The sequence below is a fragment of the Schistocerca piceifrons genome, chromosome 2 (assembly GCF_021461385.2).
Source record: "Schistocerca piceifrons isolate TAMUIC-IGC-003096 chromosome 2, iqSchPice1.1, whole genome shotgun sequence".
Classification (NCBI taxonomy): domain Eukaryota; kingdom Metazoa; phylum Arthropoda; class Insecta; order Orthoptera; family Acrididae; genus Schistocerca; species Schistocerca piceifrons.
Window position 1 is genome coordinate 252,415,578 of NC_060139.1, and position 22,514 is coordinate 252,438,091.

General features: G+C 42.1%; 1 protein-coding gene across 4 annotated transcripts in view; it reads right to left on the reverse strand.

Moving 5' to 3' along the window:
* LOC124774108 overlaps window positions 1-22,514 on the reverse strand; it is a 261,535-nt gene that overhangs the window by 19,403 nt on the left and 219,618 nt on the right. For all 4 annotated transcript variants that reach the window (XR_007015127.1, XM_047249456.1, XM_047249457.1 and 1 more), the window contains exon 18: window positions 7,862-8,047. Coding sequence is in view for 3 of the 4 variants with exons in the window: in XM_047249456.1 (XP_047105412.1) it covers window positions 7,862-8,047 (186 nt within the window). In the remaining variant the exon portion in view is untranslated. The remainder of the gene's footprint in view (window positions 1-7,861; window positions 8,048-22,514) is intronic.

Sequence of the window (22,514 nt, forward strand, 5' to 3'; positions counted from 1 at the left end):
CTCAATGGCCTCTCAGTCATGGACTCCACACAGGCCGAGCTTTTGATGAATCTGCAGGTGGCAGTTTTCCAACAACTGTTGGAGAACGGCCACTGTTGCAAATAGGAATTTTTTTTCCCAAGGGGGAATTTTTGAGGGTATGTGGTCAACAAAGATGGCCTTGTCCCTGCGGATGAGTAAGCAAAACCTACCATGAACCTGCCAGTACCCAAGAAGCTGAAGAAACTCAAGTCCTCCTTGGACAAGATTTCATATTATGGTAACTCCATTCCCTAGGCCACACATGTGCCATTCTCTTAACCAGCTTTGCCAAAAGGATGTCAAATTTTTCTGCTCTGCAGATTTTTGATGGATTTTCAGTCCCTCGAGCAGTGTCTGTACTCCGGTCCGTGTTTGGCTGCTTTCCACTGGGTAAATATTTAACCGCGGCTTGTGACATGTCCCAGTATGGAACTAGTTCAATTCTGTCACATCAAAACCGAGCAGCCTGTCACTTTCACATCAAAAGACACTTTCTGTAGCACAACACAATTATTCACTGGTGGAGACAGAGGCACTGGCTATCGTTTTCAAAGTTAAAAAGTTTCACATTTTCTTATATGGGGTGGAGTTCCTACTGAACACCAAACTAAAGCTGCTGGTTTCCTTTTTGGTCCTTATTCTTATGACTTTCTGTACCAGTCCACTAGCCAGCATACTGATGAAAACTGTGTGTTGTGGGTCATTTTTACTGTTAAGGATTCTCCCTGGATCTTCATATCTGATAACATTTGGCAATTGTTTCAGAGGAATGTGAAGACTTTTGCAGTTGCAATGGTAGCCAAGCTTCTGAGTAGCAGGAGGAGCACTTTGTGTGTATCTTCAAGATCCAAATGAAGATGTCTGTCTCTACCTTGTCCCATGACAGTGCTCTATCAAGCTTACCAAATGACACTGGTTAATGGGTGTAGTGCAGCAGAACATTGCATGGGTGACAACTGCGGGTGTTTCGGATTTGTTGCACCTCGAATTGCATGCCTCAGTCCATCATAACCCACCATGTTTTTCTCGTGGGGCTGCCATTTGGGCCCGATCTTTTGGTCGGCAGCACAGGACACTGCTAGGTGTAGTTGTGAGCTGCAAAGGTCAGTAGTTTTTTGTTGTGGGTGTAGTTCAGGAGCAGCTGATCCATCATTCTTATCAGTTGCGACTGTGATGTGTTGGACCATCTTCCAGTCAGCCAGGTCACAGGGTCAGTCACAGCATTCACTGCCATGGGGTCAGTCGCAGCATTCTCCAGCAAAAGTTTCCCAATTGCAGCAGTGTACTACCGCACTGGTGTCCCCCACGGCACCCTCTGTCATCCTAGCTTCAGCTGCAAAATAAGGTGCCACAGGGGGTAGATCCTGCAGCTCCCACTGTGGAGTTCTCTGCTCAGCAGTGACAGAAACCTTGCCCCTGCCCATGTCGACGGGCCAGCCGTTACCCAGCCTCCACCATCTGCTGCCCCCTCCGGCGAAGCAAGCTGCATTGATACACATAACTTTGGTCCTTCAAAATGCCGTTGAAAAAGGCTGTCCTTACATCAAATTGCCTTATATACCAACCAAATTGATTTGCAACACTCAACAGAGACCTCTCATCATCTCAAATCTTGCTACAGGGCTAAATATATCAATGTAATCTATTTCACATCACTGATATATTCTTTAGCCACTAACTGAGCCTCATGTTGAAACATTACATTATTTGTATTTAATTTTTTAACAAAATCCCATCAATTTTCCATAACCTTATGTTTTTAGTTTTATAAACTAGTTCTCATGGGGTTTTTTCCCCAGAGAATTCTTCTTCCATTACTTTCTCCCATTCTTTAGAATTTTCTGACTGCACTGCTTCTTCATAATTCTTTCATGTTTCACAAAGAAGCATCATTCTCAGCTGAAGGGCTAAATCTTCAGAGTGACATAGTTTCTTCAAATTTCACCATTGATGGAAATTTTGGCTTCCTTCATCTTCATTTCTTGCTTTGAAGTTGCTCTCAATTTGTCCTTCACTGTCACACCAGGTGTGACCAAAAATTAATGGGAATATTTGTTTTTCTTAAAGAATCTTTATTTACTCATCAACATCAACATTGTCCCCTTCAAAGTAATCACCCTCAGATACAATATGCTTGTGCCAGCACTTTTTCCAATCTTGGTTACACTTGTGGAACTCACTTTCTATTATGGTGTTAAGTTCCTTCAGCAGTTCTGTTTATCTCACAAAGGTCATTTAACAACATCCTTTCGTGGTTCTCTTCAGCCTCGGGAATAGAAAGAAGTCATAGGGGCCATGTCTGGCAAATATGGTGGTTGAGGCATCATAACATTTTTGTTTTCTGCCAAAAAATCATAAACAAGCATTGAGGTGTGAATGGGAGCATATGATGATGCAATTGCCATGACTAGTTATGCCGCAGCTCTGATAGTTTTCTTTGGATTGTTTCACACAAGCAAGGCATAACTTCCACGTATTATTCCTTACTGATCGTAAAACCATCAAGGCAGGAACTCTTGATGCACTATCACATTGTAAGCAAAGAAACCAGTGAGAAGGACCTTCACATGTGATTAAACTTCTCAATTTTTTTTTTGGTCTTAGCTCTTCAGTTTCCATTGGGATGACCGGGTCTTGGTTTCGACGTCATACCCGTATACCCATGTTTTTTCACCTGTTACAACCTTCTAAGGAAGTTATGAATCATTGTCAACTTCATTCAACAATTCCTGACTGATGTTTGTGAGACATTTTTTGGATGAAATTCAACAATTTCAGAACAGACTTTGCTGCTACATGTTTCATGCCCAAAACATCAGAAAAAATTGCTCGGCATGAGGCCAAGGATGTGCTGACATCATCGCAACCTCTCTGATGGTGATTCAGCAATTTTCCAGAACATTTTCTTTACTTCTTCCACACTGTCATCAGTAATTGATGTGCTAGGGCATTCAGGGCAGTTGTTGTCTTCAATATTTTCTCAACCCTATTTGAAATGTTTGGCCAATTAATCATAGTAGATCCACCAAAACCCACCATCAACATTTCGAATGTTCCATTTTTTGAGAAAATTACTGCAAATTCTCTGATCCATATTTTTCAAAAGTAAAAATTTACTGAGCATTCAAAAACAAGTATAACCTTTTTGACTGTCAACAATAAACTAAATATTCAAAACAGGTACCAACAAGATAAAAAAAAATTGAAAATCAGATGTATAAAGCCCACAAAATTTTAAAAAATCCCGTTACTTTTTGATCCCACCTCATACAAATGGTTACTGACCTTTTCATTACTTGTAACTACATAACCTGAAGCTCTCTGATCATCTGTATGTTCGTCGACTTCAAGAAGGCATATGATTCGGTCAATCGACAGATGGTCTTTAACATCTTAGACGAACAAGGACTTGATCGAAAGACATTAAGACTCATCAAGGAAACACTCAAGGGCACGAAGTCAAAAGTGAAATTCATGGGCAAATTGTCAGAGCCCTTTGAGATAAAGACCGGTGTGCAACAAGGTGATGGATTGTCACCACTGCTCTTCAACCTTGATCTGGATAAAGTCATACGAGAATGGGAGAAAGAATTGAAAACCCAGGACCACTGGAAACACCGTCAACTTGGATGAAAGAATGATGACATCAAGGTCAGTTGTTTAGCTTTCGCAGACGACCTAGTGATACCTGCAGCCTGCGAAAATACAACGATCAGACAGATTGAAGTCCTCAAGGAATGCGCTGAGAAAACTGGACTACAAATTTCATTCGAGAAGACCAAGTTTGTTTGCACTAAATTCAACATTCAGAAACTGAACACAAAATATGGGCAGATCAAACAAGTTCCACACTTCAAATATCTTGGTGAGATCATAGAATCAACAGGGTTGGAAAAGGGAGCACCAAAACTTTGGTTACAAAAGCTCAAATGAGCATATGGGAGAATGTGTGAAATCTACAACAAGAAATGTATGTCCATTCACACAAAGATCAAACATTATAATACAGTGATTAAAACTGAAGTGCTGTACACGAGCAAAACCTTGGTACTTAATAGAAAAGGCGATCTGGAGAACATCATGAAGGAGGAAAGAAAAATCATGAGGAAAATGCTGGAACCAGATAAAACAGAAGAGGGGTAAAGACGCAAATCGCGCAAAGCAACAGAAGAACTGTCCAACCTTGCCACAGATATTGGAAAACGAAGGCTGAAATTCTACAGACACAGTCATAGACTCCCATCTTCAAGTCTAACTCACAAGATTTTGACATACACTGCAAAACTGAAGAACACTCCATGGGTAGAAGAAGTCAAATTTGACTTGCAAAAGTCACAGATAGGAACATCGGACATACTAGACAGGAAACTTTACAGTCAGAAGATAAATAGGTGGGTAGTAAAGCCACAGAATAAAGTCCCTAAAAGATCAGGGACCAAGTGGTCAGAAGAAAAGAATAAAAGCTATACAGTCTATTAGAAAGACGAATCATAAACGTAATGTGAGATCCAACAGGGTCCATACACACATAATAATAATAATAATAATAATATAACTACATCTTGGCTCATATAATCCTGTTAAATATCCTCTTGAAAAATCAACATTTTCACAATCAGTTTCTTTAACATCTTCCTTTTTAACTATATCGGACATCTCAACAATCTGTTTGGTCACTTGAGTCAATGGTCTCTGTAATTGATTGCAGTTGAATTTTACATCTCTATATAAAATCATCATAACCAACTAAATATCCTTTTAAGATTCAGCACCAAAATTCTCCCATTTTAGCACGGAAAAACCATACATAGCATTATGTTCCAAATATCACCAAAATGTCAAAATGACCTTCCTTCTCCATAATGTCTCAATTGGAGTTTAACCTTTAATTTTCATGGAACCAGTTTTGTTCTGAGTCTATTTTGCAGCCAACAATGCTGCATTGCTTTTGGTAAGTGTTCAGCAGAGCATAGCACAGCCAAAAATGTCCCATCCCACGCAGGGTTTTATTTTCCTGCTCAATGTCTCCATTCTACTTACAGTTACTTGGTGCAGTAACTGAACATTTTGCTCCAACTTATCCAGTAAACCTATGAACACCTGTATTATGGAACACACTGCCATCATGTGTACATAATTCTTTCACCATAACATCAACTTTAGTCTTTATCATTGTACTAAGCAGTGATGGCTTTTCTTTAATTTCATCTTTTTGTCACAAAAGGACATTACCTTGAAACTGGAAAAACCATACTCAAAAACACCGAAGTATCAATGATACTGCAAATCTTTTTCTTACATTGTTCTGCAAACATCTCTGCAAACTAATTGTCTATATGTAGTGGGCTCTGTAAGCTAATTGTCTGTGTGTAGTGGGTTTCTGTACTCTTTCATCAAACTCCAGCTGATGATTTTTACCAAAGACACACTCCTAACATAATAAGCCACTATCAATTGTTATCTCTATACCACACTCCTTTGATAATTGGTGCACATAGTATTTGTTTTGATGACCCATTTTTTATGGCAGCTCTGTAAGGTATCAACAGTTTCAACAACAATGCAATACTATTTTTGATGAACAATCTACACAGCCAAATGATAAACCACTGGATGATAAGTATTTTCCATTTACTTACACAGTTCTGACATAACACTGTCAAAAGACTGCATTCTACTCTACAATGTATATAGACACAGTCTCTAGCAAGGGAGGCATGTTTTTTGTTACTTAACATTCATTACTTGAAGATTGTAAAAGTCATTACACCCTAAAGCCAACGTTCTCTTTCTTGTTACTTTTACAGATCCTGTGCAGATTTCTTAACAGAAAATTAAGTTACAAGATTCATCTGAACAAAGTCAATCATCTTCAAAATATCACTCTGTCCATTGAATATCTATATATAAATTTGAACTGTACCAAATGCTTCAATTATACACCAATTTTTGGCACACTCCATCTTTCTTGGAGTTTCAAATGGCTCATATGTGACGTACCAATCATGTTATATGATGCATTGCACCACTGTCAATGTACCAATCCTCACAGTCCAGTTTGTTTATATCTACAGAAAACTTGCTGTGTCTCATCACTAAAACTTTCTTCTCAGTTTTTGAAGTACCTGTGTGGCTATGATTTCTTGAAATTTCCACTGATGTTACACAAGCTTACAACACAGCACACTCCTTTCTTTTGTCTATGTTAAGACACTCACTCAATTGATGACTGTTTTACTGACATCCAAACCAAACCAAACCTGTATTCCATTTTTCATAAGTAGTTGGCCCCCGGTAGCTGAGTGGTCAGTGCGACGGACTGCCAATCCTAAGGGCCCAGGTTCGATTCCCGGCTGGGTCAGAGATTTTCTCTGCTCAGGGACTGGGTATTGTCTTGCCCTAATCATCATCATTTCATCCCCCATCGATGCGCAAGTCGCTGAAGTGGCGTCAAATCGAAAGACTTGCACCAGGCGAACGGTCTACCCGATGGGAGGCCCTCATCACACGACATTATTATATTATTGTTTCATAAGTGACCTACTTTGCCACATTAAAGCATTTTCTATCTTCATGCCCTTGATAATGAGACTTTTGGAGACATCTGCTTCAGATGTAGCCTGAGTGCATCTCTGTTGCCATTTGTTAACCTCTGTTTTTTACATCACTGCAGTAACAACATTTTCATCTTCAGAATCTATTATTTGAAACATGTAACTTAAACATAGTTTTTGTAACTTATTCCATAATTTTCAGGAGGTAAATCATGCCACGTAATATAAATATAATCAAACTCTTTGAGCAATGTTTGCAAAAATCATGCGCAAAGGTCACCACTGTCAACTGGCTTGTCTAACAAAGAAAGCTGAGTTTGTATTTCATCAAATTTAGTTTATACCAACAGGTGCTTCTAATACAATGATCTGAAATTTGTATCTAAGCAGAGCAAACATCACAAATCATTTGGAGCTTATGTCAAATCTTTGGCAGTCTGGCACTGTCTGATGAGAAATAAAGGTTTGGTGTCGTAAGACAGAATTAGTCATTTCCTTATCTTTGCATTAGCCTTCGCTCACTTAGCAATATCAGTTATACAATTATGAGCACTATATATGAGTTAATCAATTTACCATTATCAGCGTAAAAAATTTGTCACACACTAAAACAGTTCTCATTATAATTCTTCGCATTTTGCAATTTCCTTCACCAGTGGATTTATCAGTTTGTTGTCTTTCATCTGTCATCTCTTTTACACTTCTATAATACTGAGTTATCCTCAAAATCATTTACAACTACTGCAATTCATGAAAAGTCTGGCACCCATGCACATCCACTACCATGTTTATAAAACACCATATTCCAAATTTAAAATAAAACATTTTTAAAGCTCTAAAGGCCAATGATATTGGAAACTACATCAAATATCCAAAGCACAGACCGCTTTGCATATCTTGAGGAACAAGGACATATGCCCTTGTGATACCTCTTACTTAGAGAAGTGCATAGGCTTTTCATCAGTAACTTTTCCACAACTAAGCAACATGAATTTATTGGTTGCTTGAACATAGTGCTGATGAGTACTTTCTGTAGTCGGAAAGAAAAGGAAGGTTGGGTTTAACGTCCATTTCTGTAGTCCGAGGAAGAAAAAGCACATTATTTGCTATTCTGAAATGCGAGAAAGGAATATTTCCACACAGCAGAGTATTAAAAAAAGTCAATGAAAATATATTCCAAGAAATAAATATTACTGAGTTTTTATCAATCTATACTGTAAATGAATGGAAAAAGGCACTAAAATGACCGGAAATTAAGATTATCAAATGCCTTCAATAAAGCTTACCTTTACAAATGCTTTGTTACACAGTGGGCATGAGTGTGGCTGTCCTTGAGTATGTTTTAGCTCATGAATTTTCAGAGAGTCACGATTGAGAAAGGTCTTATCACAGTAGCGACATGTCTGCTTTCTTTTGTCTATGTCTTCATGGACTTGTAAATGCTTATTAAGATTAATTTTCTGGTTGAATCCCTGAAAATTGATAATGACATGTAACCATAATTTATTTTTGAGCAGAAACAGTTATAAACATCAGGATAGATAGTGGAGAACCTTATTACATAGCATCTAAAATTTATACAAGACAAATATTCTTCAAAATGCAAAATTCAATTGATATACTGCACACTATTAATGAGCAAAGATTACTTGTCTTCCCTCTATATTAACTATATATTTAAGTTACAAATTACAATAGTGTGCTGGACAAAACAGAGTGTATGCCATTTTTATGAGATGTCACAAGTCTATTACGTGTTGGTTATTACTTACAAATCTATTGAACAGGATTACAAGAGTATCTTCTTGGGTTGTACACTTTCACCCTTTTAGAAAAATTACCAGTAAACTCTCCCTGATTCTTTATATAATTGAACTCACATGTACAAACACCTTCAAAAATTTGATTACGCTATAAATGTGTCAATGTACTAAATATTTTACGTTAAGCATGTAAACATAAAAAGTTTTAAGCAAAAGCTAGTTTTTCACACATCTCAATGTTTACGATATCATGTCTCCTGAGCTATGTTTCGAACAATGATATAATTTTGCGGGTACATTCAGTAGTATATGTGGATACTGTTTACAAAATATGTTGCAATTAGAGTCGGTGCTAAAGAAGTAGTAAGTTGAAACATCATGCCTGATGCTGATGTTTGACTGTGTGGACACCAAAAAGATGATAAAGTGATGAACTTTTTCTCCTTCATCATCATTCTGTGGTGGTGGGGACAGCAAGAAAAAGTTTTATGAAGGTTTGAAATTATCTGTTAAGCTTGTTGGAAGTCGCTAAGTGCTCTCTTTCTCGTATCCCAGAAAGAAAGGAAAAGCCACAAGAATGAAGGGAAGGCAATGAATACTAAAAGGAACAAAAGAGGACAAGAAAACAAGAGAGAGACGCTAGAAACAGAAGGGAGTAAAACATGAAAGCAGATTACAGTGGCTGGCCAACCACGAGAATATAAAGAGAAAGCCAGCCACTCTGCAACACATTAAAACCTCCACCCTAAAAGCAGCAGGGTGGAGGACATGGAGGGACAAAGGACGTGCGCTAAAACCTACATAGAAGTATAAAACCCACTCCCACGGGTAAAACGTAAAACTAAAGCAGCTGTGGAGGCATTGTCACACAACACCGAAGGCAGAGTGCCGGGAAAGTTAAAAGTCTGCCGCAGAGCGGCTAAAAGTGGGCAGTCCAGCAAGAGGTGGATGACTGTCATTTGGGAGCCACAGCAACACTGAGGTGGGTCCTCACGACAGAGTAGGTAACCATGCGTTAGCTACGTATGGCCAATGTGGAGCCGGCAGAGGACAACTGATTCCCTGCGAGAGGCCTGCATGGAAGATTTCCACACATTCAAAGTCTCCTTAATGACATGCAGTTTGTTGTGTGTGCTGTTGTGCCATTCCGTCTCCCAAAGCCGGAAGACCCTGCGGTGTAAGAAAGAACACAGGTCAGCTTCGGAGATGCCTATCTCCAGAAGCTGTTTCCGCGTCGCCTGTTTGGCCAGCCTGCTGGCAAGTTCGTTGGCAGGGATTCCGACGTTTCCTGGGGTCCACACAAACACCACAGAGGCGGGACTGTTCCAGGGCATAGGTGGACTCCTGAATGGATGCTACCAGAGCTGTAGCACTGGTCAATAGCTTTTAGGCTGCTCAATGAGTCAGTACACAGGAGAAATGACTGGCCAGGGCATGAGCAGATGTACTCAAGAGCACGAGATATGGCCACCAGCTCTGCAGCCAACTGGCAAGGAAAGGCGCTCAACATGTCCTCCAGGAACATATGTGAAGCCTACGTGACCATCAGCCATTCAGCCGTCGGTGTAAACCACTTCATAGCCCCAGAACACGTCAAGAATCGAGAGGCAGTGACAGCGGAGAGCGGCGGAGTTCACAGAGTCCTTAAAGCCATGCAAAAGATCCAGATGAAGCTGCAGCCGAGGCGTACACCATGGAGGCATATGTGAACGGACCGCAAGTAAAGGTGGTAAAGGAAGGACTCCAGTTCAGAGAGAAGGGACCGCATGCGAACCACAATCGTTAGCCCCGATCTGGGCCACCGATGCAGGAGATGGACTGCTGCGGACAGGAAAAGGAGACGGTAATTCAGATGCTCTGGGAAACTATGAATGTGTGCTGTGTAACTGGTGAGCAGTTGCGCACGTCTGATCTGCAGTGGAGCCTCCACCAGTACGCTGGTCACCGGACTCGTCCTAAAAGCTCCTTCGCTAATTGAACCCAACAGGGGTGCACAGAGTCGAGTAAATGCAATGCTGAAGGCGCTGTCGAACCATAAACCACACTCCCATAGTCAATTCAGGATTGGACAAGGACTCTGTAGAGCTGCAGCAGCATACAGCAATCTGCACCCTAATTGGTGTTGCCCAGGCAACAGAGGGCATTGAGGTGCTGCCAGCACTTCAGCTTAAGCTGATGAAGATAAGGGAGCCAAGTCAATCGAGCATCGAAAACCAGTCGTAGGAATTGATATGTCTCCACTACAGTGAGTAGATCATCATTAAGATAAAGTGCAGGTTCCGGATGAATGGTACAACGCCGACAGAAGTGCATGCCACACGACTTTGTGGCTGAAAACTGGAAGCCGTGGGCTGGAGCCCATTACTGCGCCTTGTGGATGGCTCCCTCGAGGCATTGCTCGGCAACAACAGTACTGGAGCAGCAGTACGAAATGCAGAAGTCATCTGCATACAGAGAAGGTGAGACGAAGGGCCCAACAGCCGTTGCTAGTCCATTAATGGCCACTAAAAATAGAGAGACACTAAATGCAGAGCCCTGCGGGGCTCCATTCTCCTGGATATGGATGGAACTATGGGAGTCACCAACTTGGACACGGAAAGTATGGAGCGACAGGAAGTTTGGAATAAAAATCGGGTGTCGTCCCCGGAGACCGAACTCATACAATGTGGCAAGGATATGACGTCGCCAAGTCATGTTGTATGCTTTACGTAAGTCAAAAAAGACAGCAATCATGTGTTACCATCTGGAAAAGGCTATTCGGATGGCAGACTCGATGGACACAAGATTATCAGTGGTAGAGCAACCCTGGCGGATGCCGCCCTGACGTGGAGCCAGCAAGCCACGTGACTCCAGGACCCAATCCAACCGCCAACATACCATACATTCCAGCAGCTTCTAAAGAATGTTGGTGAGGCTGATGGGCCAATAGCTATCCACATCAAGTAGGTTTTTGCCGGGTCTGAGCACTGGAATGATGGTGCTCTCCCGCCACTGCGATGGAAAGATGCCATCGCACCAGATCCAGTTGAAGATGACGAGAAGATGTCGCTAGTAGTCAGATAAGAGATGTTTAATCATCTGGCTGTGGATGCGATCAGGCCCAGGAGCTGTGTCGGGGCAATGTGCAAGGGCACTGAGGAGCTCCCACTCTGTAAATAGGGCATCACAGGATTCACTGCAATGTGTAGTGAATGAGAGGATGTTCCCTTCCAGTCACTGTTTGAGTGTGCAAAAGGCTGTGGGGGGGGGGGGGGGGGGGGGGGGGGTTAACTCTCCACTCCAGAGGCTCCAGCAAAGTGCTCGGCAATCGCGTTTGCGTCAGCACATAACTCACCATTTATGGTGACACAGGGGACAGCTGTTGGGGCCTGGTACCCAAAAAGACGTTTGATCTTTGCCCAGACTTGGGAAGGTGATGTGTGGTACCCAATAGTGGAGACATATCTCTTCCAACATTCCTTCTTCCGCTGTTTGATAAGGTAGCAAACACGGGCATGGAGCCGTTTAAAAGCTATGAGATGCTCCAGGAAAGGGTGCCACTTATGCCGCTGCAGAGCTCGCCGATGCTCCTTAATTGCTTCAGCGACTTCTGGCGACCACCAAGGGACTGCCTTACACCTCAGGCACCCTAAAGAGTGAGGGATCGCGTTTTCTGCTGCAGAAACAACTGCGCTAGTCACCTGCTAAACCATCACATTGATGTTACCATGTGGGGGAGATTCAGCAGAGACAGCAGAGGTGAAAGTTCCCCAGTCTGCCTTGCTCAAAGCCCATCTGGGCAGGCGTCTGTGTGCCTGATGCTGGGGCAGTGACAGGAAGATGGGGAAGTCGTCACTACCACACAGGTCATCATGTGCTCTCCAGTGGATAGATGGGAGAAATCCTGGGCTGCAAATTGATAAATCAATGGCCGAGTAACTACCACGAGCCACAATGAAATGTGTGGCAGCCTCAGTATCTAAGAGGCAGAGGTCAAATTGCATCAGTAAAGTTTCGGCATCTCTGCCTCGGCCAGTAAGCATGTTACCACCCCACAAGGCATTATGGGCATTAAAATCTCCCAGGAGTAGGAAAGGCTTAGGGAGTTGATCAATCAGTGCAGCTAATACATTCAGGGGTACTGCACCATCTCGAGGAAGATATACATTGCAGACAGTTATTTCCTGTGTCGTCCTTATTCTGACAGCCACAGCTTCAAGAGGTGTTTGAAGGGGCACGTGTTCACTACAGACTGAGTTTAGGACATACACGCAAACTCCACCTGACACTCGGTTATAGTCGCTACAGTACCTGTAATATCCCTTATAGCCACGGAGGGCAGTGGTCCGCATTGCTGGGAACCAGGTTTCCTGGACGGCAATGCAGATAGCAGGTGTAAAGCTTAACAGTTGACGTAGCTCAGCCAGGTGGTGGAAAAAACTGCTGCAATTCCACAGGAGAATGACATCATGAGACTGTGAAGGTATGGAACATTCAATGAGGCAGTTAACGCCTCAGCGTCACCTGCTGCCACCGATTTATTACCTGAGCAGTCTATACCCATTGTGTCTGAAGGTCTAGTGAGATCTAAGTCCTCAGTGGACGCTAAAATCTCCACCCCATCCTCAGCCGCAGAGCTTGTGAGTAGCGGTGGTGTGGGTGCCATCGCAATTTCCTTGGTCTTAGGGGTTTTATTTTTGGATTTCTCTCACTGCTCCTTGGGTTTCCCTGGCTGGGGAGTCTTCATTGGCTCAGTCTCCAGGACTGAGGATGAGTGTGAAGACATACAACCAGCTGCTTTTGGGCTCTTCAGCCACTGGCGGGTGTCGTCTTTCCCACTAGAAGAAACCTGGGAAGGGAGTGACCCAAGGGACCCCTTCCTAGCGAGAGAAGCCGAAGAAAACTTACGCTTCTCTGGCTTAGAAGTGGGGACAGATGTCCTCGATTGTATGGGGGGGGTTGCTCCCAAAGTAGGTGGTGCAGGGGCAACAGGGAGGGAAATGCCCCCCACCAGCAAGGGGGCAGGTGTAGTGTTCCAGCTCTGAGAGGTGACCTGGGTTGGTGGAGCTGATGGTGTCAGAACTGTTGTAGTGGCGGCGTAAGATGATGTCATATGTACAGGATGCAGGCGTTCAAATTTTCTCGTATCCCCAGTGCAGGTCAGTCTGTCCAGGGTCTTGTACTCCATGATTTTCCTTTCTTTCTGGAGAATCCTGCAGTCAGGCGAGCAAGGCGAATGGTGCTCTCCAAAGTTGACACAGATGTGAAGCGGGGCACATGGAATACTGGGATGTGAAGGGTGTCCTCAATCTCGACATGTGACTCTGGAAGTACAGTTGGAAGACATGTGACCAAACTTCCAGCACTTAAAAGCACCGCATCGGGGGAGGAATATAGGGCTTTACATCACAGTGGTAGACAATCACCTTGACCTTCTCGGGCAATGTATCACCCTCAAAGGCCAAGATGAAGGCACTGGTGGCAACCCGATTATCCTTCGGACCCCGGCGGACACTCCAGACGAAATGTACACCTCGCCACTCTACATTGGCGTGCAGCTCATCGTCAGACTGCAAAAGGTGGTCTCTGTGAAATATGATACCTTGGACCATATTTAAGCTCTTATGGGGTGTGATGGTTACAGAAATATCCCCCAGCTTGTCACAAGTCAACTCTCATGACTGGGTAGAGGATGCTTTTTTGATCAAGACTGACCCAAATCTCATTTTGGACAAGCCCTCCACCTCCCCAACTTGTCCTCTAAATGCTCAACAAAAAACTGAGGCTTCATTGTCATGAAAGATTCCCCATCAGCTCTCGAACATACAGGGTACCGGGGCGAATAAGATCTGCTGCCATCCTTAGTCTGACATTCCTCTCATGGTATGGCCAGGGAGGGGAACGATTTGAGATCGTACTTCTGTGCATTGAATTGAACTCATGATCGCTTAGAGACTGCTGGTGTTTCACCACCAGCAAGAGATGATGGACTACGCTTCATCACGTGTCATCCGCCCTGATGCCACCCACTCCGACCAGGGAACCTCCCTACGGGAGCCATCCAGCCACAGCAAAGGTCATGTGGCAGGATGGTCATTGCTGGGAGTCCCGATGCCCCAGGGGGATGGGCATCTACCCCTTGGCATACGTGGGGAGTTAACAGTGCAGGCATCAGCAGAGCAATCCCTGTGTGGTCAGGGGGCTACAACTAACAGGGTACATGGTGGCCCCACCACAATGGACGGGCTACTGTGCTGGATATCAAGTGCAAAGAAGTCCATGGTCATCGTCGACGCAGAAATTGGCACTGCATAATGCATGGTGGAAAATGCACCCAGGAAGTTGTCCTCGCTCAAGAGATGGAGAATGGGCAGGACTGCAATACGATGACAAGAAAGTGGGCTAAAAATCCCAATGCATGATGGACACGATGCACCTTGTAAGGCGCCCTTCCCCAATTGGCTTGCTCTTTGGGAAAATTTTGAAGAATGGAGGTCAAACACTACAGGGAACCGTCACATAAAGGCCGAAACATGTGAAACTCCTTTTAGTAGCCTCGTACGACAGGCAAGAATACCTCAGGCCTATTCTAACCCCCGGAGCCGCAGGGAGGGAGTAACTCAGATGAATATAGTCCAGGTACGTATGAGTACTCGGTCACACTGCCTCAAGATAAACATAGTTTCTAACTGTAATACTTGTGTTGTTGTATTAAACTTTTAACATAAGATTGTATTATTTAGTGAATAGATTATGACAGCGTTTTAAAGTTTCCAATTTGGTCAATAATTATGTACAAAATTGAAAATCAAATTTTTGTTGCCGTGGAAGCCATCAGATAGGCAACCTGCAACTGCCAATTTGGATATTAAACACAAAATTGAGAAGTTTTAGGCTGTGTGTAGAACAATTACGTTGATCCTAAAAGAAATGAGATTATGAACAGGTTAATGTAGCAATATTACTAGGCAATGGTAGCAACAGCAGGCTACCAGGCATGATGCAGGAACATTTACTGTCATGAACACAGTAGAATCCAAGACTGAGTAATGTGATTTTCTTGATGTATTGTAAGTGTACCAAGAAGACACAGAATATTTTATGAAAATGCTTGTCAATTACTCAACATCTACTGTCTACTTCATAAAAGCACAGAATAGTAACAGAAGCTTTCTCACAGAGAACAGATAAATGCTACTAAAATAAGGAAAAGGCAACCACTCACCTATAGGGGACTGATGTGTGATGCACAGAAACACATAAGAGAAAACAGTGTCCACACTAGTTTTTGAGCTGTTACTTTTTTCCTTACAAAAGTACACACTTTTACATGCACAGCCATACAGATGCTTAAATGTACACTCCTGCAGCTGTGGGAGTATACGTTTGGATGTCTGTATAGTTATATGCATGAATGTGTGTACTTTTGCTAGAAAAAAAGAATGAACTTGAAAACAAGTGAGAACACTGTTTTCTGTTACACGTTTCTATGTATCACACATCAGTCCTCTACAGGTGAGTGGTTGCCTTTCCATTATTTTGCGTATTATTCCATCCAGGAATTTCCACTATTGTTGTGCTGATGAATAATGGATGTTTACCAAGATCTATGAATAAGTATGTTTAGAATAATGCAGGGAGCATGTGTGGCTTTAGCAGGATATCACAGAGCCCAGCACCATCTCTACCACTGCAGCCGCAGTGTGGTTTCTAGTCCGAACCAGTAGCTGCAACTGAGACTCTCAGCCTGCCATATATTACAACAGTCTAGTGATCCTCTTCCCAGAAGCCAATTTAACTGACACGATACTGCTGACAGCATCTTCCTTGGACAATAACATTGTGCATGAAAAATGGAGTTACCACTTGATCCTTCACCTTATGTCCCCCTCCCCCCTTTCCATCCCATAAGAGCCAACACAAAGAGGATCATTTCTGCCCATATATCATAACTGAAGGAGAAGAAATGCTGTATGGTGTGTGTCAATGATGACATGCTGGGCAGTGTATCTGGCATCTGCATGAAGGAGCAGTGCTGTCAGCTCAGACATTGCCCTCCCTGATAACCAACCATAGCAGACCACACATGTTGTTGAAGTCTAAATGTGCCTGTCCTGCACCCTGCTCACATTCTAGTCTTTCTCTGTGTGATACATCAGTGATAATGCATCTTGCCTACAGTGCCTACAGCCATAACTATTGATGTCTTGTTGTTAGTAGACTTCACCTCAGGACTGTTCTTATGAGTGTTTACTTGCTGTCCTATGATGGTCATGACCACGATATGGACTTCTGTGCCAGATTCATTGATTCTAGTTATTTACATAGGCTGTGCTTACTTACAGTGACTAACTTTTGCACACAGACTTAGTTAACTGCATGAAAGCACCACAACTGCTATTGTGTGCATATGTACATTCTATGAACACAATTTTGTCCTACCAGGAAACTGTAGGTTGCCATGTCTACAACATTACACAATGAGAAAATCAGCATGGACTTTGACATGTCCCAAGCTGCAGATGGCTATAAGACAAACAACACAAACATGCTGAGAATCCAAACCAATGGACAGCAGTCACAATCCAATGTGAGTTGCATAAAACTTTCTCCAAAAGTAACAGCTAGCCAACCAAGAAGGCCAGTATGGCAAACAACTAACTATCATAGATCAGTCTCAGCAAGACTGACATACCACACACTAGATTTTCACTGTATAATTAGTTAATTTAGTTCCTGTTTGGAACAGCATACAGCATTTACTGATAAAGTACAAAATCACTATGAGCAAAACCAGTCCTAATCAAACCATCAATGAATAGATGAATACACTGCCTAAGAAACATCTAGAAATTCCCAGTAAAGTTCTTAGTCCAGTGAAACTGTCAGAAAAAAAGCCTGTACCTTGCAAAAGGTGGGGTAGAAGATTTTATTTTTTTAACTCGTTCATATTGTTGGAAAGGTTAGAAAACCAAGTTTTGCCAACAAAATTTCTCTTGGGAAAACTTTCTGCAGTCAAAAAACTTCGAAAATTTCAGACTTTTTTCAGTTTTTTCAAAATATCTCAGTTTCATTTGCTCCTATCACTTTGATGTCTATTTTCTTTTTTAAAGAGCACAAAATTCTCTACAAATTTGATTCTTACCATTTTTTTCTACTCCCAGTATCTAAGGCGCTATAGCGCATCAAAAAATACCAATTTTTCACATTTCGAGCAAAGTGGCAGATTACCTAATTTTTGAACACTATTATTTCTGTTTCTATTTGTGTAGTACAAACATATTACTCATCATGTTATTCACTGGAATTTACCATCCCACTCTGCTACAGGGCCAGGACAAACAGCATTATATTCGGTAAGTACAAACACTTTCACGTCGGATTGCGTGAAGTTTATTTGTGTTACAATATGTAAAACGATTGCATATGAGAAGTTCACAACAAAAAGACATTTTACAATCCAGCGATCAGAAAAGAATTGGTCAGGGGTTCCTTCTGACATGACTATAGAACAAAAATTGATGAGAACCACGAAGAGTTCTCGAGGACTTACATCTGGCCGAGGAATTACGGATAGTGTATTAACCAGATGGACATTGGGTATGATTCACATGCAGAACATTTGTGAAGAAATTGAGTCGTATTGCGAAGTGAGCGCAGTAACATCAGAACAGCATGTAGATGCAAGAACTTGTCGCATCAAACGAGATGGCATAGACTTGCGTAAGCTGCGTGATTGGTTTTCAGTGCACCCTCCCTTCCCTGAAAGTGATTTTATAATGTCTATCAGCCGTGGTGTTGTCCGAACAGAGGATGTTAATTGTCATATGTGTCACAAAGAGGGGGGAAAAAGGCATGAAAAGAATAGTTGGTGACAATTTCCACGATGTAAAGTTCCGTAGAAAAGATAAAGTTGTGACTCTCCTTTCTGCGTTCAATTCTGTAAAAGCTGTGAGCACTAAAATTACTCCTGTTGATCCTTTAACTCTTTTCCAAAGGATTTGTTTAATGAAACAAAGAGAAGAAGAGTTAAAAGCCTTTCTGAAATATGAACTTGCTCCTTACCCAATGTCCATATTCTCAGAAAAAGGCATGCGAAAAGGAACAAAATCTTCATTCTACAATGCCTTCGTTCCAGTGGAAAATGTGAAGTCAAGTGGACCAAGTAAATTTTTTGTCATTGATGGAGGGTACCTTATCCACAAAGTGACTTGGACTTGAAATGTTTGATTCAAGTCAATAGCCCAAAGCTATGTTTCATACCTGAAACGTCATTTTGGATCTCAATTTGCTATTGTATTTGATGGGTATCCATGTGACGGAGACAAATGTAGCACAAAGAGTGCTGAGAGGATTCGTAGGTCCAAAAAACATTCTTCGGTTGACATTGTGGTTGAATCAGAGATGGTGAACCAAGTCCCTCAGGACAAGTTCTTGTACAACGAACGAAACAAGATGCGTTTGATCACACTTCTTAAAAAGGAATTTTTGGAGTGTAGCATTGAAGTGCACCAGGCACAAGAAGATGCTGACGTTATGATTGTAACATCTGTCATTTCAAGAACCAAAGATTTTGGAAGTGTTGTATTGTAGGAGAAGATGTTGATCAGCTTGTGCTCATGACCAGTTTGTGGCAAGGCATTGAAAACTTATTTTTCTTAAAGCCAGGAAGAGGAAATGCAGAAGACAAGTGGTTTTCCACTGCATCTTACAAGTTTGACAGTGAATATATTTTGTTCACTCATGCCTTTAGTGGATGTGATACAACATCCGCTTTTTTTGATCAAGGAACAATTAAGTGCTGCAATATCATTGCGAAAAATGAACACCTAACCTCAGCGCTTTGCATGTTCAATAAACCACATGCTACCCGTGAAGAAATAATAATAGCAGGAGAACAGGTTACTATCGCATTGTATAGTGGAGGTGTCAGCAGTTCCCACACACTAGACCATTTGTGGTACCAGCTATTTGCCAAGTCTGCCACAAAAAGCAAACTGAATCTTGCATGTTTGCCACCTACACAAGATGCTGCACAACATCATTCATTGCGGACTTACAACAAGTCCAAAGTTGGATGGGAAACTGGAAACCTCCTGAGAAATGGGGCTGGAATCACAGTGACCATGGTCCAATACCCATTATAATGAACCAAGATCCAGCACCTGAAGCTCTTCTTCACATTGTTTCATGCTCATGCAAGCTGAACTGTGACGGAGCGTGCTCCTGCAGAAAAGTGGGTTTGAAATGTTCTTCAATTTGCAAGAAATGTATTGGGGTCAACTGTGAAAATGGGCCAAAATTTTTATATGAAGACAGTGAAGAAAATGTTATGGAGGATGTTGAGGAAACCACTGACGAAATCAACGAACTTGCTGAGGCTGACTTGCTGTTTAAAGAAGAGGTCAATCTGGGATCAACTCTATGTACAGACTCTGAATCTGTAACTCAAAGTATTTCTGGTGACGCTAAGGAACCTGGCCCATCAAAACGTTGGAAGTGATGCTCATATCTGTCTCAAGTGCACTAAAATGCGATATTACAAGTATTACACACCCAGAACTGTCAACATTTTTTAGTAACTGACAATGCATTTTAATTGTAATACAGCTACTTATTTTTACTGTCAACCGTGTGGCTTTTATACACAAGAATAATTACCTACCTAATTAGGTTGCCTATTTGCAGCTAATAATAGTTCAGTTTCCTGAGACAATTTATTTTTGTGTGTGTGTGTGTGTGTGTGTGTGTGTGTGTGTGTGTGTGTTTGCGTCTCTCAATGATGTATTTTTATATTTATAGTTTTACAAATACCAGGGCTGACGTGGCCCATAGTGAACTTCAGGTAGTAATATAAGAATCACAATAGTTGGGTTCCCAGCAATCCTCATGTTGCATACAGAGAAATTGAATACCTGAAAGTGAAGTGGTAAATTCCAACATATAACATGATGTATTTATACTACACAAACAGAAACTGAAAGAATAGTGTTCAAAAATAAGGTATCTTGCCACTATGCTCAAAATTTGAAAAATTGGTATTTTTTAAGGTGTGTGTGTGTGTGTGTGTGTGTGTGTGTGTTTGCGTCTCTCAATGATATTGGGAGTAGAAAAAAATGGCAAGAATCAAATTTGTAGAGAATTTTGTGCTCTTTAAAAAAGAAAAAACATGTTAAAGCGATAGCATCAAAAAAACTGAGATATTTTGAAAAAACTGAAAAAAGGCCGAAATTTTCCAAGTTTTTTGACTGCAGAAAGTTTTCCAAAGCGAAATTTTGTTGGCAAAACTCGGTTTTCTGATCTTTCCAACCATATGAACGAGTAGAAAAAATGAACTCTTCTACCCCACCTTTTGCAAGGTATATCTGCTATTTTACTGGACCATCTGGGTTTTCACCAGCATTAAATATTCCATCCAGAAGTAGTCCAAAGATCCAAAGTCTGAAATCCTAGAATGTGATATGACCTCACCACCAGAGGTCAGTGGTGTTCCTCGCTCAGCAGCCATTTGTCTGTTGCAGCAATGCAGAGGCCTTAAACGCAGGTCACATGGTTCAGCTGGTTAGCCCATTAGTCATGTTACTCATACCTCCTGCTATGGGTGATATGACTACATCCTCTACTCCACCCCCTCCCCTCCCTCCCTCCATCCTCCTCTTTAAACAGCCTGGGCAGTCACAAATGGCAAGCAGGGTAGTGCATGAGTGTCCAGTGAATGGGGAAATGAGGAAATTGGGAAGAGTGGAAAAGATGCAAGCACCCTCTCCATGGGCTCCAACACAGTTGGATCATCCAGAGGTGATTGGACATCCGTGATATCTCAGTCTATATCTCTGTTCATGGACACTTCAGGGTCTAGGATGGGTGGGGCCTCAATTTGTGGTGGCAGGATATCTCGCTCAATGGAAATTTCCCACAAACAGCTGCTGCAGTAAAGCTGGGGCTCTGGTATCCCTTAGGGTCACCCTCAAAGTGTTGGAAATCATACCATGCTGGCGGTGGTAGTGCGTGCATTGGACAAGAGAAGGTCCAAATGGCACTGCCCAGAATCATGGCTGGAAAGTGCCATAGAGGTGGCTGTGGAAAAAGAAGATCTTCACCCATGGAGGATTTTGGCTGATGAGTGGCTCTTGACAGGAGTGATATGGTAAGATGGTAGGACTCTATAGAGTGCATCATTCATGTTATTGTTAGTGCATATGCTCTTTTATAGTTGTTGACTGAATGTACTCATGAACTGCTTTGCCTCCCCACTGGAAGGACAGTGAAAGGAAGACTTGTAATAATGATCTATTCCATTCACTAAGCTGAAGTCTATGATTACCTCGGGGTGAAACTGTAGGCCACTACCATCCATAAACATTGCAGGGGAGTTCTCAATGGAGAAAATAGCTTTGACAGCAATGATTGTGGACCGGATGGTGTTCGAGGTCATGCAGGAGATGAAGGGGAATACGGAAAGTGCGTCCACTATGATTAACCACATATTCCCCACAGATGGTCCAGAAGACTCAATATGGACACCCTCCTAGGAATGCTGTGGCATGGTAGCCAGTGGAGGCAGCGCCAGCAGCTGCAGTGTACTCCTACATACATGACACCATGTCTTTGTTTACAAAATAAATCACTATGGCTGGAAGAACACTCACTGCATTTTTTGTGCAGTACTTAGTATCAGCTGTGGTCTAACAGTAAAGTCACCACAAATTCCACATGTTTACATCCACATAAGCGATAGCACAGAAATGCTGATCAACGTAATGAGTGGCCAGATAAGCAGAACTTTTCCATCTAAGACCACCATCATTGTTTTGAACAATGGTATGGAAATGTCTGATGTCTATAATCCACTTTCACCAAAACTGACAAGACACATCCTCCAGACTGCCACAAACGTCAGTTTCTACATCTATGGCAACATCATCTACAGCTACATCTACATCTAAACTCTGCAAAACACTATGAAGAGCATGGCAGAGGGTATCTCTCCTGTACCAGTTATTAGGATTTTTTTCCTGTTCCATTCATGTATGGAGCACAGGAAGAATGAGTGTTTAAATGGCTCTGTGCATGCTCCAATTAATCTTGTCCTTGTAATTAATCTTGTCCTCACATTTCCTATGGGAGTGATACCATAGAGAGTTGTAGTACATTCCTAGAGTCATCACTTACACTGAGTTCTTGAACTTTGATAATA